This window comes from Rattus norvegicus, chromosome 13, assembly GCF_021556685.1.
Source record: "Rattus norvegicus strain SHRSP/BbbUtx chromosome 13, alternate assembly SHRSP_T2T, whole genome shotgun sequence".
Lineage (NCBI taxonomy): Eukaryota > Metazoa > Chordata > Mammalia > Rodentia > Muridae > Rattus > Rattus norvegicus.
The window spans coordinates 76948107-76967877 of NC_141546.1; the positions used below are offsets into that span (position 1 = coordinate 76948107).

The 19771-nt window shown below is 42.8% G+C and overlaps 2 protein-coding genes across 22 annotated transcripts in view; one reads left to right on the plus strand and one right to left on the minus strand.

Moving 5' to 3' along the window:
• The window catches only part of Pigc (phosphatidylinositol glycan anchor biosynthesis, class C), a 117565-nt gene extending 101460 nt beyond the window's left edge, over window positions 1–16105 (plus strand). For 4 of the 13 annotated variants that reach the window (XR_015635300.1, XR_015635301.1, XM_087581330.1 and 1 more), the window contains 3 exons: window positions 7902–7952; window positions 14521–14606; window positions 14802–16105. The gene's annotated coding sequence lies outside the window, so the exon portion shown is untranslated. Of the gene's footprint in view, window positions 1–7901; window positions 7953–8031; window positions 10807–14520; window positions 14607–14801 lie in introns of those variants that run through there. The other 9 variants (XR_015635303.1, XR_015635304.1, XR_015635308.1 and 6 more) reach the window with 3 other exon arrangements.
• The window catches only part of Dnm3 (dynamin 3), a 485732-nt gene that overhangs the window by 24180 nt on the left and 441781 nt on the right, over window positions 1–19771 (minus strand). For all 9 annotated transcript variants that reach the window (XR_015635077.1, XR_015635076.1, XR_015635075.1 and 6 more), the window contains 3 exon segments: window positions 10034–10198; window positions 2016–2242; window positions 1248–1484 (listed from right to left, as the gene is read on the minus strand). Coding sequence is in view for 6 of the 9 variants with exons in the window: in XM_087579968.1 (XP_087436094.1) it covers window positions 1248–1484; window positions 2016–2242; window positions 10034–10198 (629 nt within the window). In the remaining 3 variants the exon portion in view is untranslated.

Below are 19771 nucleotides of genomic sequence, written 5' to 3' on the forward strand. Positions count from 1 at the left end.
CATTGAGAGCAACATAAACGTTATTAGAAATTTGGCTCAGTTTCTGCCAAATTGAGTTTAGAAAGAGAAAAAAGCAGGACTGAGCATTTACGTGTTCTTTGAGTAGGACTAAAATGGCAGCGAAGAGTACCGCTCCATCTCGAGACCTGGATGCTCACACTGCACGTGATTTCTTTTGTTTCCTAGGCGAGGAACTTCTATCTTGGGGGGGCGTGAGTCACCTTGCTCTTACAGCTTGGAAGTCAAGTTGTTCTGTACACTTTGTCTACCAGCCCGGGGCGCTCCTTCCTCCGTCCATTACCCCTCACACTTTGAAGCTCAAAATGCAAGCCCCACAGTCCTACAGGTCCTGTGGAGGGTGAGCAGCACCACGTGTGATGAATGGAGTCAGGGTTTGCTCAGTGGGGCACATGGACAGTCCAATTCTGTGAATTAAAGGTTATCTTCATGTATGGGATAATTTTCCTTGTCTTTAAATTTTCTGGTTTTGTGGGGGGTAAAACTCCACAATACCTTATATCCTTTAAAAAGGTAAAAAAAAAAAAAACAAAAAAACCCTGTAGGTTGACTACATGAACAAAGGAAAGCATATATAGCTTTGCCTTAGTATGTTTATATTGTGTGACAATTAGACCAGAAAATCTGCTTATAATTGTCAGAATTAGTCAGTGGAGGAGCAGTCTATCTGATATATAATCCTTACGTCTACATTATAATCTCAATTATAATTGTGGATTAGTTGGCTAGAGGTTACTTGGTTTACATTAAAGTTATGATACTGGGGTCATACCGCAGATGGATAAAGTTCTTCCAGTCAACGGTTTTCTGTGTTCTTTGGGTACTGGGGGAGGCAAGACTCATGCATCCCTCATGACTTACACACAGCTTACATGACCCCAGTGGCAGCTCTTTGTTACCAGCCTGTTGGTAGAGTCTGTCCCCGGGCTCTGAAAGTGCCATTCACTCGCCCCCATTGGCTTTAGCGGCTTTAGTGCCAGTTGGTAAAGGAGAGGACCCAATGAGTAAGACACAAGGGTGTCCTAATGAGCCCAGGCACCAGGATTTGTCCTGTGCCCATTCTTTCCCCTGCCCGTGTGGAAACTGCAAACATGTTTGGGAAGATGGTTGCAGTTTTTTATTTTGTTGCTTTGTTTTGATTTTTTTTTTCAAATAAATATTGTCGGTTATGCTCTGAGAAGAGAACCCAGGAGGATCTTGGGGTAACTTCTGTAGCATTGCTTGCTTACCTTGGAACACTGGGGGGTGCCCTTGTGGGCCTGGATGGAACCTGTGGAGGGGCTCCGTAGGAGTCACTGCTGTTGGGAAAAGGAGGTAATGGGCCTGGACGGAATGGGACTGGGGGAGCCCCAGAGTGGGGGCCTGGAGAGGGAATGGCAGGAGCTGGTCCACGGCTAGATGCGGGCCTCGGGAGGGGAGCACTTAGAGTCAGCCTTCTTTGGGTGGTGGGGCTTGGAGGAGGTGACCTGAGAAAAAAGACAAAGTTTTAATTATTCCACGCTTCCTTCTTGTCTCGATTAGTCTTTAAAAAACAAAAACACCCCCCCCCCAAAAAAAACCAGTTTTGTAACTTCCAAGTTGCTTTTTAAAAATTAATTACTTTTTTGGCTATATAACGTAGATACATGTTATAAAAAAAATAAATGCTGATATTTCAGTTTCCTTCCCTCATTCCACCTTCTGGAGACAATAACATTTGGTGGTATTTCTTCTTAAACATAAGGTATGTGAATATTTTTGCATGCATGCATGTATGTATGTATGATAGATAACGACCATCTTCCTTGCTTTAAGCTTATCTTGCCATTTGGGACATCTGGCACTGTTTTACTCCTTTAATGACTATCGAGTTTCATTCTAAGGATGCATTTAGCTTGTTGATGAGAAGAGTTCATGCATTTGAGCCCCCTTTCCCTTTGGGTCTGCATTGTCTTGGGAAAGCATCCTTAGAAACGGAGAGTGGACAAGCTCAGGTACTGCTGGGCCTCTTCCCTAACCTTCTGGAATGCTGGAGCCAGGAGTCATCTACTGGAGGTGGGGCTGGGGTGGACACAGTGACCGTGTTGATGTCGCCAATGATCGCGAGGGCTTCTTTCAGGGCTTGGTACATCCGGAGCATCTCATCCCGGCGCTGAGCCTGCTCCACGGATTCTTCCATTAGTGTGTTCTGGTCCTCAGAGGAGTAGAGCTGTGCTAGGAGTTCAGAGTTGATGAAGTCTTTAACCTGTGAGAAAAACCAGGTGAGAGGGCAACACACAGGCTCCGTGGCAATCGCTCACAAGGTCTTCCCGGAGAAAAGGGAAATACCATACGACTGTTTGGTTTTTGCCACCTTTCTGGTACAGAGGACAGCTTTCTCCCTCTGCCTTCTGTCTTTCAAAGAAATGATCGTAAAGCTAACAAAAAAAACGTTCAGACTTTGCTACCCCTAGCATATGGCTCAGCAGCTATGCGGATGCCTCATGAAGTTCTTGGAGGTCACTTGGTTTATATGACAGGAAGGTCCCATGAGGTAATTTTTTGACAGTATGTTGAATACAAGGTGGTGATGCAAAGGAAGCTTTGTATAAGTTTTCTGTTTATTAGCATTCCTAGTCCTTTAGCTAAATAGTTACCAAAATAATCAAACATTACCCATTCAAAGTTTTAAAGGTACGGTAAAGACAGAATTAGTAAGTATAAGTGGATATAAGATATTGATCACAACTATATAGGTATAAAACTATGCAAGTTGATTTCAAGCAACATAAAAGAGACTGTTCTTAGTTGAACAGTATCTCGTAGCAGGATGGGAACAGAGGATGCACAACACAGAACGGGCAAGGACTGACCAGTCTCCATGCTTTATCAGATCTAAACAGTAGCCAGGTGCTTTATATAACTACAGAGAAAGTCTCAGTTAATGTACAATAAAATACCCAGATATCGGGGTTGGGGATTTAGCTCAGTGGTAGAGCGCTTGCCTAGCAAACGCAAGGCCCTGAGTTCGGTCCCCAGCTCCGAAAAAAAGGAAAAAAAAAAAAAAAAAAGAAAAAAGAAAAGAAAAAAAAATCCAGATATCATTAAGTATAAGTACATGTTCATTTATGTGTGAGAAAGTGAATGTACAAAGCAGTGAAATATATATCTTCATATATATGGATATATATATATATCCCAGTTTTCTTCAAAAGTTATCTGATTCATCACATAGTGGTGAGGTAAAATTAAAACCTCACAATGCAGAAACAAATTTAGAGATCGCACAGCTGTGACGTCAACCCAAAAATCTTCTAACCAGTGCTGATTCAATTTGCTGAAAGCATGTCACGCCATGTAAATGGCTAGAAAACGCAATTCACATTCCTTCATCATTCCTTCTTTGCCCTCTTAGCGTTGTGCTGCTAGTCCAGGGCCCTCGGCATACGTGTGCACCACCATCGAGCTAAGCCACTGCTCATCGTTGATAGTTTAGAGCAGCTGGCAAGTAGGAGAATTACCGTAAACCAAGGAGATAGGCCTATTGGAAGTTTTCAGTTCCTCAGTGACCTGAGAAAGCTTATCTGGGTTACTTAGATCTAGGTAAAAGGCCAAAGCAAGAATACACTTCAGAAGGACGCTAAGATACCTGTCAGTTCAAATTCTTAGGTTGTAGTTTGGAGTTTTACTCAAATGAGAAGATTCTAAAACACAGTTTCATGTTTTAAAAAAAAGATTTTAATTTATTTGAGTACACTGTCACTGTCTTCAGACACACCAGAAGAGGGCATCAGATCCCATTTACAGATGGATGTGAGCCACCATGTGATTACTAGGGACTGAACTCAGGACCTCTGGAAGAGCAGTCAGTGCTCTCCGATCCCCATGGCTTCACTTTTTTTTTTTAAATGGAATTTTTAAAAATTGAGAACACTGGAAGAGGTCAAAAGGGCAGGGCTGCAGGTAGAGTCAATTGGTCTCAGGGCCAAGGGGACAGGATGGCTTCTTTTTTTGTAGCCCTTGGGTATGTAGTTCACACCACGGGAAGGAAGGTGTCCAGGTTATCTGTTATACAATCCTCAGACGTTAGCACGAGTTATACTGTGAATATAACTTCCAGTCCTGGTTCAAGGCTAGGCTCACAGTGGGGCTGGGTGGCACGCAGCTCTGTGGAGCTATTCCAGCTAGTCCTCTATGATTTCCAGGGCACTTTAGGGATTTGTAGAGACAGACTAACCCAGAATATGTGTTGACAAGCCTTCGAGATGGTAGAGAAAGACAGTTGCCACCAAGTCTCAGAACCCGAGTTTGGTCCTCAGGTTCCACATGAGGGATAGAGAACAAGGACTCTTGATTCCTTACAAGTTGCTCTCTGGTAAGATATCTGTTTCACTGTGGGTAAACACACATAAACCATAGCCCAAATTGGAAGACAGATAACTGGTTGACCTCACTATTTTTGCCCAGAGTGAGCAGTGATTAAAGTCCAGTCTAGAGAACTGGTACATCTTATTTCTTGACAGGAGACGGGAGGGGAGATAGGAGAGAGGACCAGTTTCATTGTTTTTGTAAAGATTTCAACTATGTAACGAATTCTATTCAGGTAAAAAACATCAGTTGGTTTTTACCTGGTTGTGGTGAAATCAACAGTTCCCTGCACACATTTTTGTAAGCCAAGAGTGATCCAAACATGGGAGCGATGTCATGCACACTGTATTCAGGGATTGTCTTGTGGGTATGGAAAGTAAATTTGGTCAGCAAGTCTAGGACAAAAATATGAGATCTCGGTACTAATGAGAAGTGTTTAAACTTTATCCACTTGGCAGTGTGACGAAAGGCTTTTAACAAGTGAGTGAAACAGGTCATTAGGAAAATTAATTTGGCTTTAATTGGTAAAAAAATTGCAAGTTTAGTAGTAGACATGGACCCGATAGGAGGCTCTTATTTACCATTATTCATGGAATGGTGGGAGTTTCTCAATGCCACAGTAGAATGGAAAGATGGGTCCACGTGACCAAACACTACAGAGGAAAAATCATCTTGCGGTATCAGCATGAGAAGGATGAGAGAGAAAAGATCATTCGAAGGAAGGTGTCACTGGAGTTGATGTCTGGCTGAGTTGGAGAATTGAAAATCAAATGGCAAAAGAGAAAGTCAGATTTTCTGGGAACGTAGGAAAAGTGGCCTTAGGAATAACTTAAGGTCTTTGAAGAGCTGTTCACTTTTAAACATACATGCAGGTACCTGGGGGAGGGGTGCAGAGACATCTGCACAGACCTTCCATTGTTGGGCATGTGTGTTTATGTTTGTGCACTTGGATACATCTTAAAACTCTAAACCAGACAGTTTTCTCTGACATCAAGCATCAGTGGGATTGAACTCTTTTGAAACTTTACGTATCACTCATGAGCTATTAAATACGATTTAAAAAGAAAGATCCAAGAATAGCTCTAAAACGGGTCTGAATTAAGAATCAATGGGTCCTGATGTTACATACTGAGACTTAACCTGCTCTCCACTACTATGCCTTCATTTGGTAATGTTCTGAAAGAAGGTGGCGTGGATAGGAGGAAGAAAGACACAGTCTATTATTTTTCCTGTTATTGGACTAAATTGACAGTAGATAGGCAGAGGCAGGGGATTACAGAAACCTATTACAAAAGTGTAGTTGTCAAGATACACACTTAAAGACCCCACATGGGTTAATATTTTATTTTCCCTGTAAGGAAAAGTTTAGGCTGTCTTCTGGCTAGCCTAGCCTAGTCTTTTTCACTGCTACAACTGGAGTTTGCAACAACAACCACAGTTGATAGGGGTGGGGACACATTTGGGGGAGTTTCCAGACACTTTAGGGGCTTTCTGAACCATTAGGGTGTTGGTGGCACAAACATTTAAATCGAGGATTCTGCAGTACACCCACCACAGTAGATCTCCTCTTAGGTGAACAGAACAGAATAGACCATTTATGCTTGGATGGGAGATTTGGAGCAATATTTATGCTTTTAATTATAACACCTTATAACCTATACATCTTTGTGTGGCTCACAAAAGTTCTCACATACAAAATCCCATTCCAGCTTAAACTCTGCGGGCTAAATAAACAGGCATTGCTGCTCCCCGTCCCACTGCTCAGTGTAAAGGAATGTGAGGTCATTAAAAATGTTCCACATGTTTTCCTCCTCCTAACTTTTAACCCTTCGCTAGTCTCCTGAAAGACGTTTGCCTCTTAAAACCTTTGGTATGGTCGAGCCGTTTTTAACACCTTCACCAAGAGATGGTTTGGTTGTCTGGAAGACCGGTTCCCGAAATCTCTGAGGGGGAGTCACGGTGTAAAATGGCGGTGTGGCTCATTCACGTGTCTAGTGTTTTCACTGAATCATTTCATTTTGTTCATCTGGAGGTGAAACCGCTCAGCCACCGCCGCCCTCCTGTTCTCCCCTGGCTGATTTAGCTTTGGTGTTCTCCTTCTGCGAAATACAACCTCCATGGGCTCTCAGGGCTGGACAAGGAGGTCAGGGAAATAGATACACAGCCGGCATGCTGTAACATTCTCAGGTCAGCGATGAGCAAAATGGAGGGGAAGAGTGGGAGTTCTCTCTGGTTGGAGGTGAAGATGGGGGAGCCCCTTGTGAAATGTTTTTTTTTGGGGGGGAGCAGATGCCGTGTTTAGCCTATACAACCAGATCATGGTTTAAAGATTAGAATAATGTTCTACACAAATGCTGACAATAGAAAGCCTACTCGTTCTCTTTAAGGTTGGGACTATGGACACGCTGCCATGGGCCACCGGAGAGAGGATGGCCAGGGGCCACTGTGGCCCTGGCAGCACCACTGCAAGTGTGTAATACCTCTGGGTTTCATCCTTTTTGTTCGTTTGTTCTGTTTTCCTTTTTTTTTTTCAATTTTTAAGAATTTTTGCATTTCATTTTGTGTTTGGATTCATTTTGTGAGTTTGTTTGGATGTGAGTCAGAATTTTTTAAGATTGAAGACATAGACACCATTTCTCATGTTCAAATGAACACTAATTAAATCTTTGAGTCCTATGAACTCTCTGGGGAGATGACCCTGTGGCTATACTGCGTAGGGGGAAGAAGCCCTCTGGGTTGCAAGGGCTGACTTAGCATCAGACTGAGGCCCCTCAGTACAGTTTTGACTCTGACACTCACAGCTGTATCATCTTGGGCATGTCAAACTTTTCAGTCCTCCAGTTCTCCATGTATAAGATACAGAAGAGATAAAAGATGTCCAGGGGTGCAAACAAAGAAACCTATCTACCATACATGATGTTTTAGAATAAAGCTAAACTTCTTCATTCTGTGGTGGGGTGAACCATGAGGGGCATGCCATGGGACCGTTGTGTGTGCTGGTCTTAAAGTCCCACACAGGGCTTTGCTACTTCGACTTGAACCTGTGGCCGCCTGTCATAAACTCGAAGTTCCTTTGTGCTGCTGTTACCTCGTGTGTTTAAGTAACGAAACAGCTGCTGTGTTTCAATAGACAAAGGCTTACAGTATGTCTGAGGCCAGGCATTTATTGCCTGGCTTTAAACTTCTTAAACAATTCCATATGGCGAACTGAGTGGCAGAACACTTAATGTAAACTTTCAAAGGAAGCTGCCCACCGATTCCCGAACTTTATGAAAAGCTGGCTGAAACATATTCCTTTGCAGGAGGCTGGACAACCAGCCATTCCTGCTCCAAGGGTGAAAGGCCATGGGCTAAGAAGACAAGAGAACCCAGCGTCAGCATTTCCTCATTCTGAAGGAATACCAGTTTATAGAATAGGTGGAATTCAAACTTTTTTTGCTAGTTGTGATTCTGTTACTAATTCTCTCATTCTATCAATTCAAATCAAATAAAAAAACAGTTTCCCTGTATGGTATAGGCTCATTGATTTATTAGGTCTGTTCCTTTGTATTTAACAGGATACATCTGGACCAAACAGAAAGGCTTGAGCATTGAGATGCCATGAGAATGTAAGTTTCTTGTTTTAAAAAGATTTCACTCTCTATTTGAAAAATATATAAAATACACATGAAGTGTTTTTATATACAGGCAAACAGAAGTAAAATAAGACTCAAGACAAATCATCACTGTGCTATCTGAACTCAGTTCTGCTAGATGCAAAAGCTACATTTCTAGCATAGACAGCCATCACCTCAGAAGAATGCAGCATGTTTGGCTTTCTCCACAGTCCTGTTAGTCTCTGCTTTACCATCTGACCCTGGAGATCAGGTCTGAACTGAAGTCTCCTTTCCCACGACTTGTATGTGAGGTCTTTCTCAAGATAACTGGCAGAACTCCTCCTCCAAGAATAATATTCTGCTAGGTGGGTGTTTGGACATTTTGTTAAAGCAAGTAGATTCCAGCATAGAGGAGGCAGGGAAATTAAGCAGGTTTTGTAGTAGGGTTTTTTTTTCTTCCCTTCCTTTTGGCTAATTTGTGTTAAGCTACTTCTCAGAGCCACAGACAGGAAGTATGTTTTCCTGTGCTGAGGATTTAATATAACGCAGAGCAAAGGGGAGTTTGAACCGAAGGCAGGAGTAATGACTCCCGGTTAAATGGTAGAAAGATAAATGATCCCTAATCAGGAAAATGTTTAAATAAGCAAGTGCCTGCTACACCACAGCAAACAACCTGAATCGTGACGCGGAGTTAAGAGGGTAATTTTGAAGACACACAGACTATTTCCTCAGTACTTCAGATTTGTCTCAATGGCTTGCAGCCACATCTGTCATGCTCTAATGGGTCTGGTGAGGTCCCTTCATGCTCCCGCTGAAGTTCCAGAACTGACAGACTTGAACTCAGAGGGGCTACGGGCTTCACCTCAGGTCAGACAGCTGACCACTGACCAACCACAGTGATATTTATAGTTTCTACTTTTGCAGCTCATTCCTTACCTGCTGCGCGGACTTCAAAGCATCGTGTTTGTCTTACTTGGATACAAGTTTGTTCACACGAGAACTCAGGGCTTCTTAACATCAAGGCATATACAACGCTAGAGGTCAAATACAAGCGGATCCTCACGAACTTTAGAAAGGAATCTTGAAACACAGAATGACTGGTAGCCATATTAACTACTTACCTTTACCACAGTACCTTGGCGAACCCTACTCTTCTGGAGCAAATCCTCAAGTTAGATATACTTACTACCGCTAGTGGTTTACACATGGAGGACACACACTCGAATTGGCCGGTTGGTCACATTAGGCCAACAGCCCAAGAGCCAGGTTTCTCCTTGAATTCTAGTTTAGGGTACTTTTCAGTTTGACAGTCTGACTTTTGAATTCTCACAAGCTATGTTCATAACATACTGAAAGCAGAACATGTCATGAGAAGATGCATATAAATAAAGTGGCTTCCCCCTTTATTAGGAGTCGGGAAAGCTACCTTCTCTAATAACTACTTTTGCTATGTGTACCGAATGCACACAATCTTTCTTTTTTTAAGTACCGCATCCAGACTGCTACCAATCAAAGAAGGAAAGAGCCAAACAAAACCAATAGTTTTTGAATGGCTACAGTAGCAGGGCTCTGAAAGGTTGGTGGTTGTAGCATTTTGACCTTAGGAAGCCAGGCTGAGATGGCCATAGTGGAATCCCAGCCTGGGGGAGGCTGAGTAGGAAAGGATACCTTGAGTTCCAGCTAGGCCTAAGCTACACAGTGAAACCCTGTCTCAAAGAAACTGCCCTCCCAAAGACAATATGACTGACTGCATAGTCAGGGATTAAGGTAAGATGTCCTTTCCGAGGTGAAAAGCACACGTCACCGTTTGTAGATGATAAAAATGATCATATTATGGCATTAGGCCTTAAACTCAAAATCTAGGAGCACTGGCATCTGATTTCATCGCTAACTTGGCAAGGCCATGAATATACACGGTAGACAGCAAGTCGATGCTGTAGCTGGAAATTTCCTCTCTGGTCTCTCCCCTTGTTGGTCACCCACTTATAAAGGCAGAGCTACAGACTGGGCAGTAAGTGCTACAGTTATTCAGAAAATATCACAGAGACACTCAGGAAAAGGCGCTCAGTTTCGAGAAGTGTATAGAGACTTACATTATTGATCATAAGGTGCATTATTGTTTTTGGAATTAGGTCTCGGATGCATTTGTTGATTATCGACATGTAGGAGTCTACGAGGTTGCGAATAGTCTCCACTTGCCTCTCCAACTGCGGGTCCATGGAGAAGTTTTCTGCTTGTCCATTTTCATCATTTTCAGTCTGACAGAACGGAAACAAAATATGGATTATCTCACATTCTCTCTCAGAACAGAAATACCAACCGTCCAATGATTGGTTTCTGTTTAGGAGAAGTCAGTCTCAGAGCCGTGCAGTTTCGCCTTCTTACTTTGAACTTAGCACACATTCTGGCAAAAGTAAACATTCAGATTCTGAATGAACATGGAGATGAATAGCCAAATAAACAGTGCAACCAACAGCACACCTCAAGAGAGCAACCTAATCTCAAGCCATTTGTAAGCTGGCCAGAGGCCTGAGTCCAAACAGATGATGCACATGTGACCCTCTCTCTGGGAGGAGTCTCTTGGGATCCTATAGATTACAGTGACCTTGATGTAGTTCTGGCACTGTTGGCTCCGCTCTGGATTGGATCAGCCCAGACTCAAAACTCAGTCCCCTAGGACTGGCCAGGAGTCCAAATTTGAGATCTGGAAGATAATTCATTCTTTCATGCACTTGCTGGAATTCGCTGTGTAAATTCATGCTTCTGTCGTCACCGTTGAAGACTGGCTCCATTGCGGAAAATGGGCCATTTTAACTTCCAACGTGTTATTCTTTGAATAAAGCAGAACCCTTTCATACACAAAGAATTTATTTGTGCAACATGAGCAAGGCATCTGTTTTCTATACTATACGACTTGAGCTAATTAATTTTGGCTTATCCACCCAGAGGCTGGGCTGGAATGGCATCTTCATCATTAAGAGCTGACCTATTGACTTGGCATTGAAATCAATTTAGAACAAATGGTCTCTATTTCAAGTCAGGTTGAAGCATCTTAAACCTCAAAACATCATACAGATATTGTTAGTGGTCTGGCTACTTTTTCATATTTGGAAAGATTTAATTACGAATGTAAAGGGGGGGAGGATAATTTATTGCTTCTGACATTGGCATGAAGTACTTTCCTTTGGAAATGCACGTACTTTGATCTGCCAGGTTTTCAATCAGCTCCAGGCTGAGCACTGTGCTAACTGACTGGATCTGTAAACGAGGAGGCTTTTCTTTGAATTGATATACGTGTTTGAAAGCCACATTTTTTTTTTTAGGCTACAAAATCATCAATATAAACGTATAACCATTTCTAGATCAGAAAAGTGTCTCTTTGAAAATATATACTCTAAATATAAATCAGTGGTCCTTTTCTGCCCCGAGAATGTAGCCCCATGCTTTGCTGCGGGCTATCAGAATAAGGGGAAATCTGGGGCAGCTGAGTACAATAGCAAGGCAGAAGGCTGGGATACTCAGAACGCTAGTGGTTCTCCTGTTCTTTTCTTCTTTTAAAGTGGTCTTGGGTCACTGAAAGAATTACAGCTGGTGTAATAGATCTGATCTTTTCATTCTTTCTTTTTTTAGCGGACTTGTGACAAACACATATTTTAGATGAAAAGAATCTAAAACATTTTTAGTTAAAACCTTATTTAAAATGCAAAACTACTACTACCACTACCACTTCTACCCGTCTGTTTTCTGCATAAACCCCTTTCCAGAAGCCCTCTTTCCCTCCCACTCTTGTGTAGACCCCTTCAGTTTTCAAATCTGCTTGCCGTTGTCTTCCAGACAAGCTCCTGCTGCCCCACTTCCTCTGAGCTCATCCTTGCACTTGCTTGTGTTATCCACCATTCATCTTAACGCCCACCCCCCGAGACTCTGGGTCTGCATCTCTCTATTGTTATCACAGATCTCAGTGTTATCAGAGGGAGGTGGCTCATGCCAAAAATGACTCCACCCAAGTCCACAAAACTGCCCTAATACATAAAACCTAGAATTTTTGTGGAGAAAAACGAACCTGCACAATGCCGACAGCACAATCCAGTTTGCTTCTCTGGCCTAGAAAACCATGTAGATTTTGCTATTGTATTTAGCAATGGAGCGTGATGGCATTTCATTATCAACCTATTACCTTTCACAAAGTCTATTTCCAGCATTCATTGTGTTTCAGACACCATAATAAGCAGTTTGTACAGGAGAGCTGCACCTCAGTGCTAAGTGGGCACCAGGGTACCCCATACAGGAGCATGATAGGGCTGTGGGTGCTGAAATTCATCCAACTGAGGTAAAATGAGGATGAGTTCCAGAACAATGAGGTAACGACACCACACCAATTCAGTTTTGTACACGAGGTAGTAGTACGTTTAAACGGAGTTTCTGGGAAAATGTCATTAAGATACCGATATTCTGAAGAACCGGAGGAGGAAAGCAGAGTCAACAAGACACACTGAACCTCCGGGGTGAACTCTGTATTATTTCATTTTATACCTCCCCACCCACATTACTCTTAAGCAAATGTAAAGCAAGGCTAAATGTTATCAAAGTGCTTTTGTACTTTATAGAGCAATAATCAGAATGTGAGGGGCTGGGGATTTAGCTCAGTGGTAGAGTGCTTACCTAGGAAGCGCAAGACCCTGGGTTCAGTCCCCAGCTCCGAAAAAAAGAACCAAAAAAAAAATATAATAATCAGAATGTGAGAATGAGCAACAGACATTGGTTGAGTAGAGAACACACCAGGATAGAGCCTAGGCCCTCAGCTTCTGTGAGAAGGACCCTAGAACCCGTGGGAGAAAACCAAGAATTAACAAGTGGGATTGCATGATGTAAAGAAAGCTTCTGTGCAGAAGGAGGCCACAGAAAAGCAACAGCCTATAAGATAGAAAAATTTGCCGGCTATATACATCAGACGGGATTAATATCTAGCCTCTATAAAGAACTAAGAAAATCAGATACTAAAATACCCTGCTTCATCAAATGAACAAGATATTTCTAAAACCACAAAGTAAAAGTAGCCAAAACACATCTGAAAAAAAATTCAACACCCTTGGCCATCAAGGAAAGGGCAAGTCAAAACTACCCTGAAATACACATTACCCTGTTAGAATGGCTGCTCTTACAACAACAACAACAAGGCCCACAACAATAAAGGCTGATAAGGATGAGCAGAGGACACTCACACACTGCTGCTGGGAACAAAAATAAGCACAGTGACTGCAGAAATCAGGACGGGAAGTTCATTAAAAAACAAACTCCCATATCTGCCAGCTATGCCACCCCTGGGGATAGACCCTCAAGAATGTTAAGTCACTTTAACAAAGAGATACATACTCAACCATGTTTAATGCAATGCCTCTCACTGTAGGCCAGCTATGGAATTTACCTTGGTGTCTCTCAACAAGGGACGGCATGGAGAAAATGTCATCACGTTCACTTTTTATTCTGTTGCACAGAGTCAAGTTATGCTCCTGTTTATGCAGGAAAATGGATGGGATTGTACACCCCATTAAGTGAAATAAAACAGGACGCCAACAGGCAAACACTTTCTTTCATGAGAAACCTAAGTATCACACACACATACACACACGCACAGGAGAGAGACTATTAAGAGGGAGAGAAGGGTGGGGGATAGGAGAGGAGTCAAGGGGAGTAAGCATGACCAAAGTACACGATATACTTGAACAAGGCATTATGAAATCCATTACTGAGCATGGTGAATATACATGAATAAAACAATCATATTGGGAACATAGGGTTAAAGGCATCCCAGAAGGGCCAGTAAGACAACTCACAGTTCTACTTAGCTTTTAAAAATCTGTAGACGTGTGGTGTCACACAAACCCTAACTACACTGGGCATTCAGTGGACACATTAGGGAGACCGTGGAATCCAGAATGCAAATTCGACCTCCTTGGTTTTACACTGAAGTAGTAGCTGGCCTTTCTAGTGGGTCTGGCGAGGAGACGGAGTCCTAGGTAGGAGTTTTAAACCGAGCACTTGCAGCAAGAAAATGCTCCTTTCTCCTACCCCCACCCTCAGCTCAAACCCGCTCGCCTCGCCTCTTTCTGGCTGTATGCTGTGCATGAGCACGTATTTTTTCCCCCCTTTGTTTAAATTATAGGATTGCAGTTGGATTCTGTGCAGTCAGGGCACTGAAGTGACAGCTGTTTATCATTAGCCTCATCAAGGGAATGTAAAATAAAAATAGGAATTTGTCTCTGATCTTTGGGGCAAAAAAGAGTGGTCTGCAAACATTTAACCTTTTATGTGCAGGTTCATTGATGCTGTTTACAGAACATGAATAATACTGTAGAAACTTATTCTTTTTCCTGAAAACACAATGGAGAGGCCATCTTGCTGCATGTGTGTTTTTTTTTTTCTACATAGCCTTTGAGAAATCTAATTAAAGCAATGAAAACAACCCTATAAATATGAAGTTTGAAAAACTTTCTAATGAATTAGTCACACAGTATTTAAGAAATAGTCTGCTTTTACAAAATTTTAACTAAAGAAAGGATTACATATTTCTGTCTCTCAGGGCCTGGGTGGATATCTTTCAGGAGTCCAGCTTCTCCTCCCACTCTGAGAGTCCTAGGGATTAAATCTCGGTTGTCAGGATTGGTGGTAAGCACTTTTACCCTTTGGGCTACACCTCAGTGCCCCCCACCCCAATTTTTATAAAGTATACTACTTTAATAGATGAGGGAATGAAAATATTAAATGGTAGATAATTTTCATTAAATCTTGAAGACTCCATCATAGATCTCTGAGTATGCCTGAACACCTATTTCCCATGTCTTTTTCTGTTCCTTCGATGAGCCTGAGGACCATTGGAACCATTCAGAAAGTAATGTCGACATCAACCCTTTGAAGGCGGGATAATAGACATTGAAAGTCTCACAGCAGTGCTATGTACAGAGAGATGCCAAGGCGTGGGGCTCGCTGCGTCTTTTCTCAGCTGGAGAGAACACAGGATAACCTTCTATAGATCTACATACACTTTGTTCCAGATAACCAAGTTGTTGTTTTTAAAACATTTAATACAATTATACAGTTCACCACTACTGTAAACAACACGCAAAAAAATATATATGATGGGACCTGTCCTCAGTGAGCCCAGCCGTCACTATGAAAACACTGTTCCCATGGTAATGCACTTTCAGGTTTTTCCAGCCCCACATTATTGGAAATGTTTTCACTGAAAACTTTCCCTGCTTCCAATCAATTGCCTTTAAGTTGCTCAGGCTCTAAAGTTATGAGACCACGCCATGCAAAAGCCCACAGTCCAGAAAGCCTCAGAGGGTGGTCTCCGTGTCAGTCAGCAAATGTGACCTGTACCCGTGAATATTTAGTGTGTGGCATGGAGCTGTAGAAGGTATGACGTGGAGAAGCAGAGACCCACATGTGAGCTCTAAGCAGGCAGGGCATAAAGAAAATTACAAGCCCGAGTCCAAGGGTTTGCTACAGGGGCTCAGGGCTCAGGGCACAGAGGACAGGGCGCAGGGCCTCTCTATGGATGGGAACTTTAGAAAACGATCTCAGGACTCGGCTGAGGTTTAAACACGGTGACGGCAGGGGCATGGCTATCATTGTCCCTCTAGGACTCTGCAGGAGCTTAGTGAGCAGTGTGGCCTTTTCAGAAGAGTCCCCAGACAGAGCCTGAGGTGGCTGGGCGTCAGCGTGGTGGGAATGAAAGCGACCCTTCCAGTTCCTATAACTGAGTTCTTCATGTCGATCCCTTCTTTGTGGACAAGAAGAACCACGGAGACCCAGCACTGCTTCAGTTAAGGAGGCGTCTTCCCTACAGCTCAAGGTGTTCCCGGATTTGAACTGCGGTTGTGGTCAAAACACCTAGCAGCAGGATGGCCTTGGGGCTGCATGGAGCATCCCCCAACACAGGAGGGAAAGTCCAGCCTAATGTGACTGGGGTAGCACAGTGCATCCTCACTGACAGCCTGGGCCAAGCCGTGGGTTTAGCCACTTTCCTTCCATTCTTCTTAGACTTTTTAGTCACTTTACCTGAATAGTCTGATTTTTATTCTCCATGTAATCATCTAAGTAACATCATAATAAAAAATGACAGAACTGTGTGATTAAATAAAACCGCTAATTAAAATCCTTCAGAATTTTCAATACATTTTAATTGAAAATAAGAGCAACAAGCGATCATAAGATGTTTTAAACTGAGAAGCGGCTTTGTGTCTTTACCTTAGCTCTCTCCAGGCCAAAGCTCCCTGACTAGATTTGTTTCGGGTACTGCCAGCATACATAGCTCTAACAGGTAGCTTGGATGACGCCGAATAGATTTTCTAAGAAAAAGGTAGAGGCGAGGGGGTCTGGGGACAATCTAAAGATCTTATACAGCCGATTGCAAAGTTCTAGATATAATCCCCGTGGATCCTTTAATCTAGCCCAGTGCTTCTCCATCCTCCCAATGCTGCGACCCTTTAACACAGTTGCTCAAGCTTTTGTTGTTTGTGGTGATGTAAATATCTGGTGTGCAGGGTATCTGATGTGTGACCCCTGTGAAAGGGCCGTCATGACTTGTAGGCTGAGAACTGATGATCCAGCTGAAAGTCTCTATTGCCTTACCCGACAAGTAAGCTCATGGGTACAGACAATCCGAGTCGAGTATGTTTTTAAATTTTAACTGATGCCTGCAAGTGCTAGAACAGCTGAAGCTAGCGTTTCAAGAAGCCGTGAGCCACCTGAAGCGGGGACTGTCACCAAACTGCAGTTTTCTGGAAGAACAAGTGCTTTTAACTACTGAGCCTTATTTCCAGACCCTCATGGTAAGTATTTTAAATTGTAAATATTTATTTTACGTCAATCTCAGTCCTTATGAACTGACTTTGTTTGCCATACATTAACATCTTGTCATACAAACAATAAATAACTAAGACTGAGTGCGCTTTTAAGAATTTACCCTCAACATCTTTAACTAAAATGCTTAATTGTAGGAAAAATTTAAATTATGATGCATTATTCTCTCTCTCCCCCCCTCCCTCTCTCACTCTCTCTCTCCCTTGCTTTTTTGGAGACAAGATTATGTTATGTAGCCCACAGTGCCCAGGTTGATCTTGAACTCTTGATCCTCCTGCCTCCACCTCCCACTATGCCCAGCTCGCGGACATTCCTAAACCTCATTAAGAAATGGGTGCCAGGGGCCATGCCTTTGTGCAGTGAAAAGCCAGTCTTGTTTGAAAGGTGAGCAAATGAAGGAAAAAGCCATACACTGTGGAAGAAAGGCTGAAAACTGATTTGTCCTGTAAAACATGTACATTAATTAATCATAAACTCAAGGGAGTTAAAGAGTGGAGACAATGCAGCCTGAATAGTAGGAAAGCAGTGTAGGGATTCATGATAAATGAGCCGTGTAGCATTTTAACTATGCAGTTGGTAGTACTGCTTTCCTTATGAGGTAGATAATCTTTCAAAATTCAATGTGAATGAACTACAAAGTAAACAATTTTTTTAAGTAATGCATTGAAAATGCATAGTGGTGTGGAGTCACTTTTCCCCAGAGTGTAGAGAAGAATGTCAATGCTTCCGAAATGGAACATCTGTATCACAGCCCTTTCTCCAAGGCTCCGAGAGCATGATGGAAGACGGAGCATTAAATCCTGTAAGAGCCGGAAGCTGGGAAGGACTTCTGTAGTGGTGTCCTTAAGTCATGACTGGCCATTACATCCATGAACTCACAACACAGGTTGATTTCCACACAAGTTCTGCACAAGATCCAGGCAGTAAACACCCCAACAAGGGAGAGAGGCTTTGGAGGCCCCACCACTGAGCTGAGAAGCTATTGGCAGTTGATGGCTGCTAAAGGAGGGAGGTTCAGTTTGCTTCTTCAGTGGCTTGGCCTCTCGTGCGTGGCTCGTGCTCCAGAGGATGATGCCCTACACCTGTGGACATATGGCCACTACTAGTTAGGTTCAATTATAAAAGAAAAGACATTTAGGGCCAGCTTAGCTACATGGAGTTCAAAGCTAGCCTGGCCTATTTGAGATGGTGTCTCAAAACAAAAGGATGCAGATACTAAGAAAAAAAAATCTATTTGCATATATTTATAATTGGTCCAAACATAGCTCGAAGAATCCTAGATGTATCATTATTAATGAATGCTATGGTTTTCCCTTTTCTAGTTTGTATAATGAGTTTATATAAATACATTCAAACTAAATGAAATACTTTATGAAGTAAAGAGAAATGAAAGATCAGACAGGTTCATTTCTCTTAGAAATGTCATGTTTTTAAAAATAACAAATCAGTCATAACTGCATGGTCATAACACACTGGTGTCCACAAGAATCCAAAGGAGATGTAGCATTCATCTAACTTGTTTTGACTTCAAGCTACTTATGTCTTAGAATACTTATAAAATGGAAAACATTACGAATGCTACAGATACGTGCTTAAAGTCTAACTTTAGGAAAATCCACCAGAATCGTCCGGGGTGAACAAATCACTTTCATTTGAGGAAAATTTAGAATAGAGTATGAAAAATAAAATCAGACAACCTATCATAGCTTTGTCCCTGGTGAATTTTGTGACTTTAAAGAAGTTAACACTAAGAATTGCTTAGCTTCTCTGGGCATTAATTTCTGTGCCTGCGTTACATTAACATCATGCGCATTTTATGCAGAGCAAGTAATCGATAGCCAATACTAAACTGAAGGCCCTTAATGCCTACATATAGTGCGTGTGTTCAAGAGGTTACTCACTTTTATTATTTGAGATGAGCGAGGTCAACTCCATGTGTGAAGACATAGTTTACAAAGTCATAAACAGGAAGATCCCAGAGCTGCCCGTCTCTGTAGAGAGCTGGGGCTCCTCATCACCACATCTTGAAGCTGTGAGAGGCTGAAATCCCCAATACCACCTGTACTCACCAGGTAGGATTACAGAGGGTCCCCTGCCTAGCCCACAGCCTTGCACTAAAGCTGCTGGTGAGACAAAGCCTTGGCTTACCTCGGATCTGTCTTGTGATAGGAAGTTTCTTTTATATTATTATTTTTAATTGGATATTTTATGCATTCACATTTCAAATGTTATCTCCTTTCCCACTTTCCTCTCTGGAACCTCTCCTCTCCCACCCTCCTCCCCCTGCTTCTATGAGGTGCTCTCCCTCCCACCCACCCACTCCCACCTCACAGCCCTAGCATTCCCTACACTGGGGCATTGAGCCTTCACAGGACCAAGGGTCTCTCCTATTGATTCCAACAAGTCCATCTTCTGCTACATATGTGGCTGGAGCCATAGGTCTGTCCATGTGTACTCTTTGGTTGGTGGTTTAGTCCCTGGGAGCTCTGGGGGTGGGGGGTCTGATTGGTTGATATTATTGTTCTTCTTAAGGGGTCGAAAACCCCTTCAGTTCCTTCAGTCCTTTCCCTGACTCCTCTATTGGGGTCCCTGTGCTCAGTCCAATGGTCAGCTGTGAGCATCCACCTCTGTATTTGTCACGCTCTGGCAGAGCCTCTCAGGAGACAGCTATATCAGGCTCCTGCCAGCAAGCCCTTCTTGGCATCTGCAATAGTGTCTGGGTTTGGTGTCTGTATATGGGATGGATCCCTAGGTGGGGCAGTCTCTAGATGGCCTTTCCTTCAGTCTCTGCTCCACACTTTGTCCCCATATTTCCTTTAGACAGGATCCATTCTGGGTTAAAAATTTGGAAATGTGGGGCCATGCCTAACTTCTGGATATGGTCTCTACAGGTTCTTCATTCCCTTTATTGGGCATTTCAGCTAATCTCATCCCTGTTGGGTCCTGGATGCCTCCTGCTTTCCTGG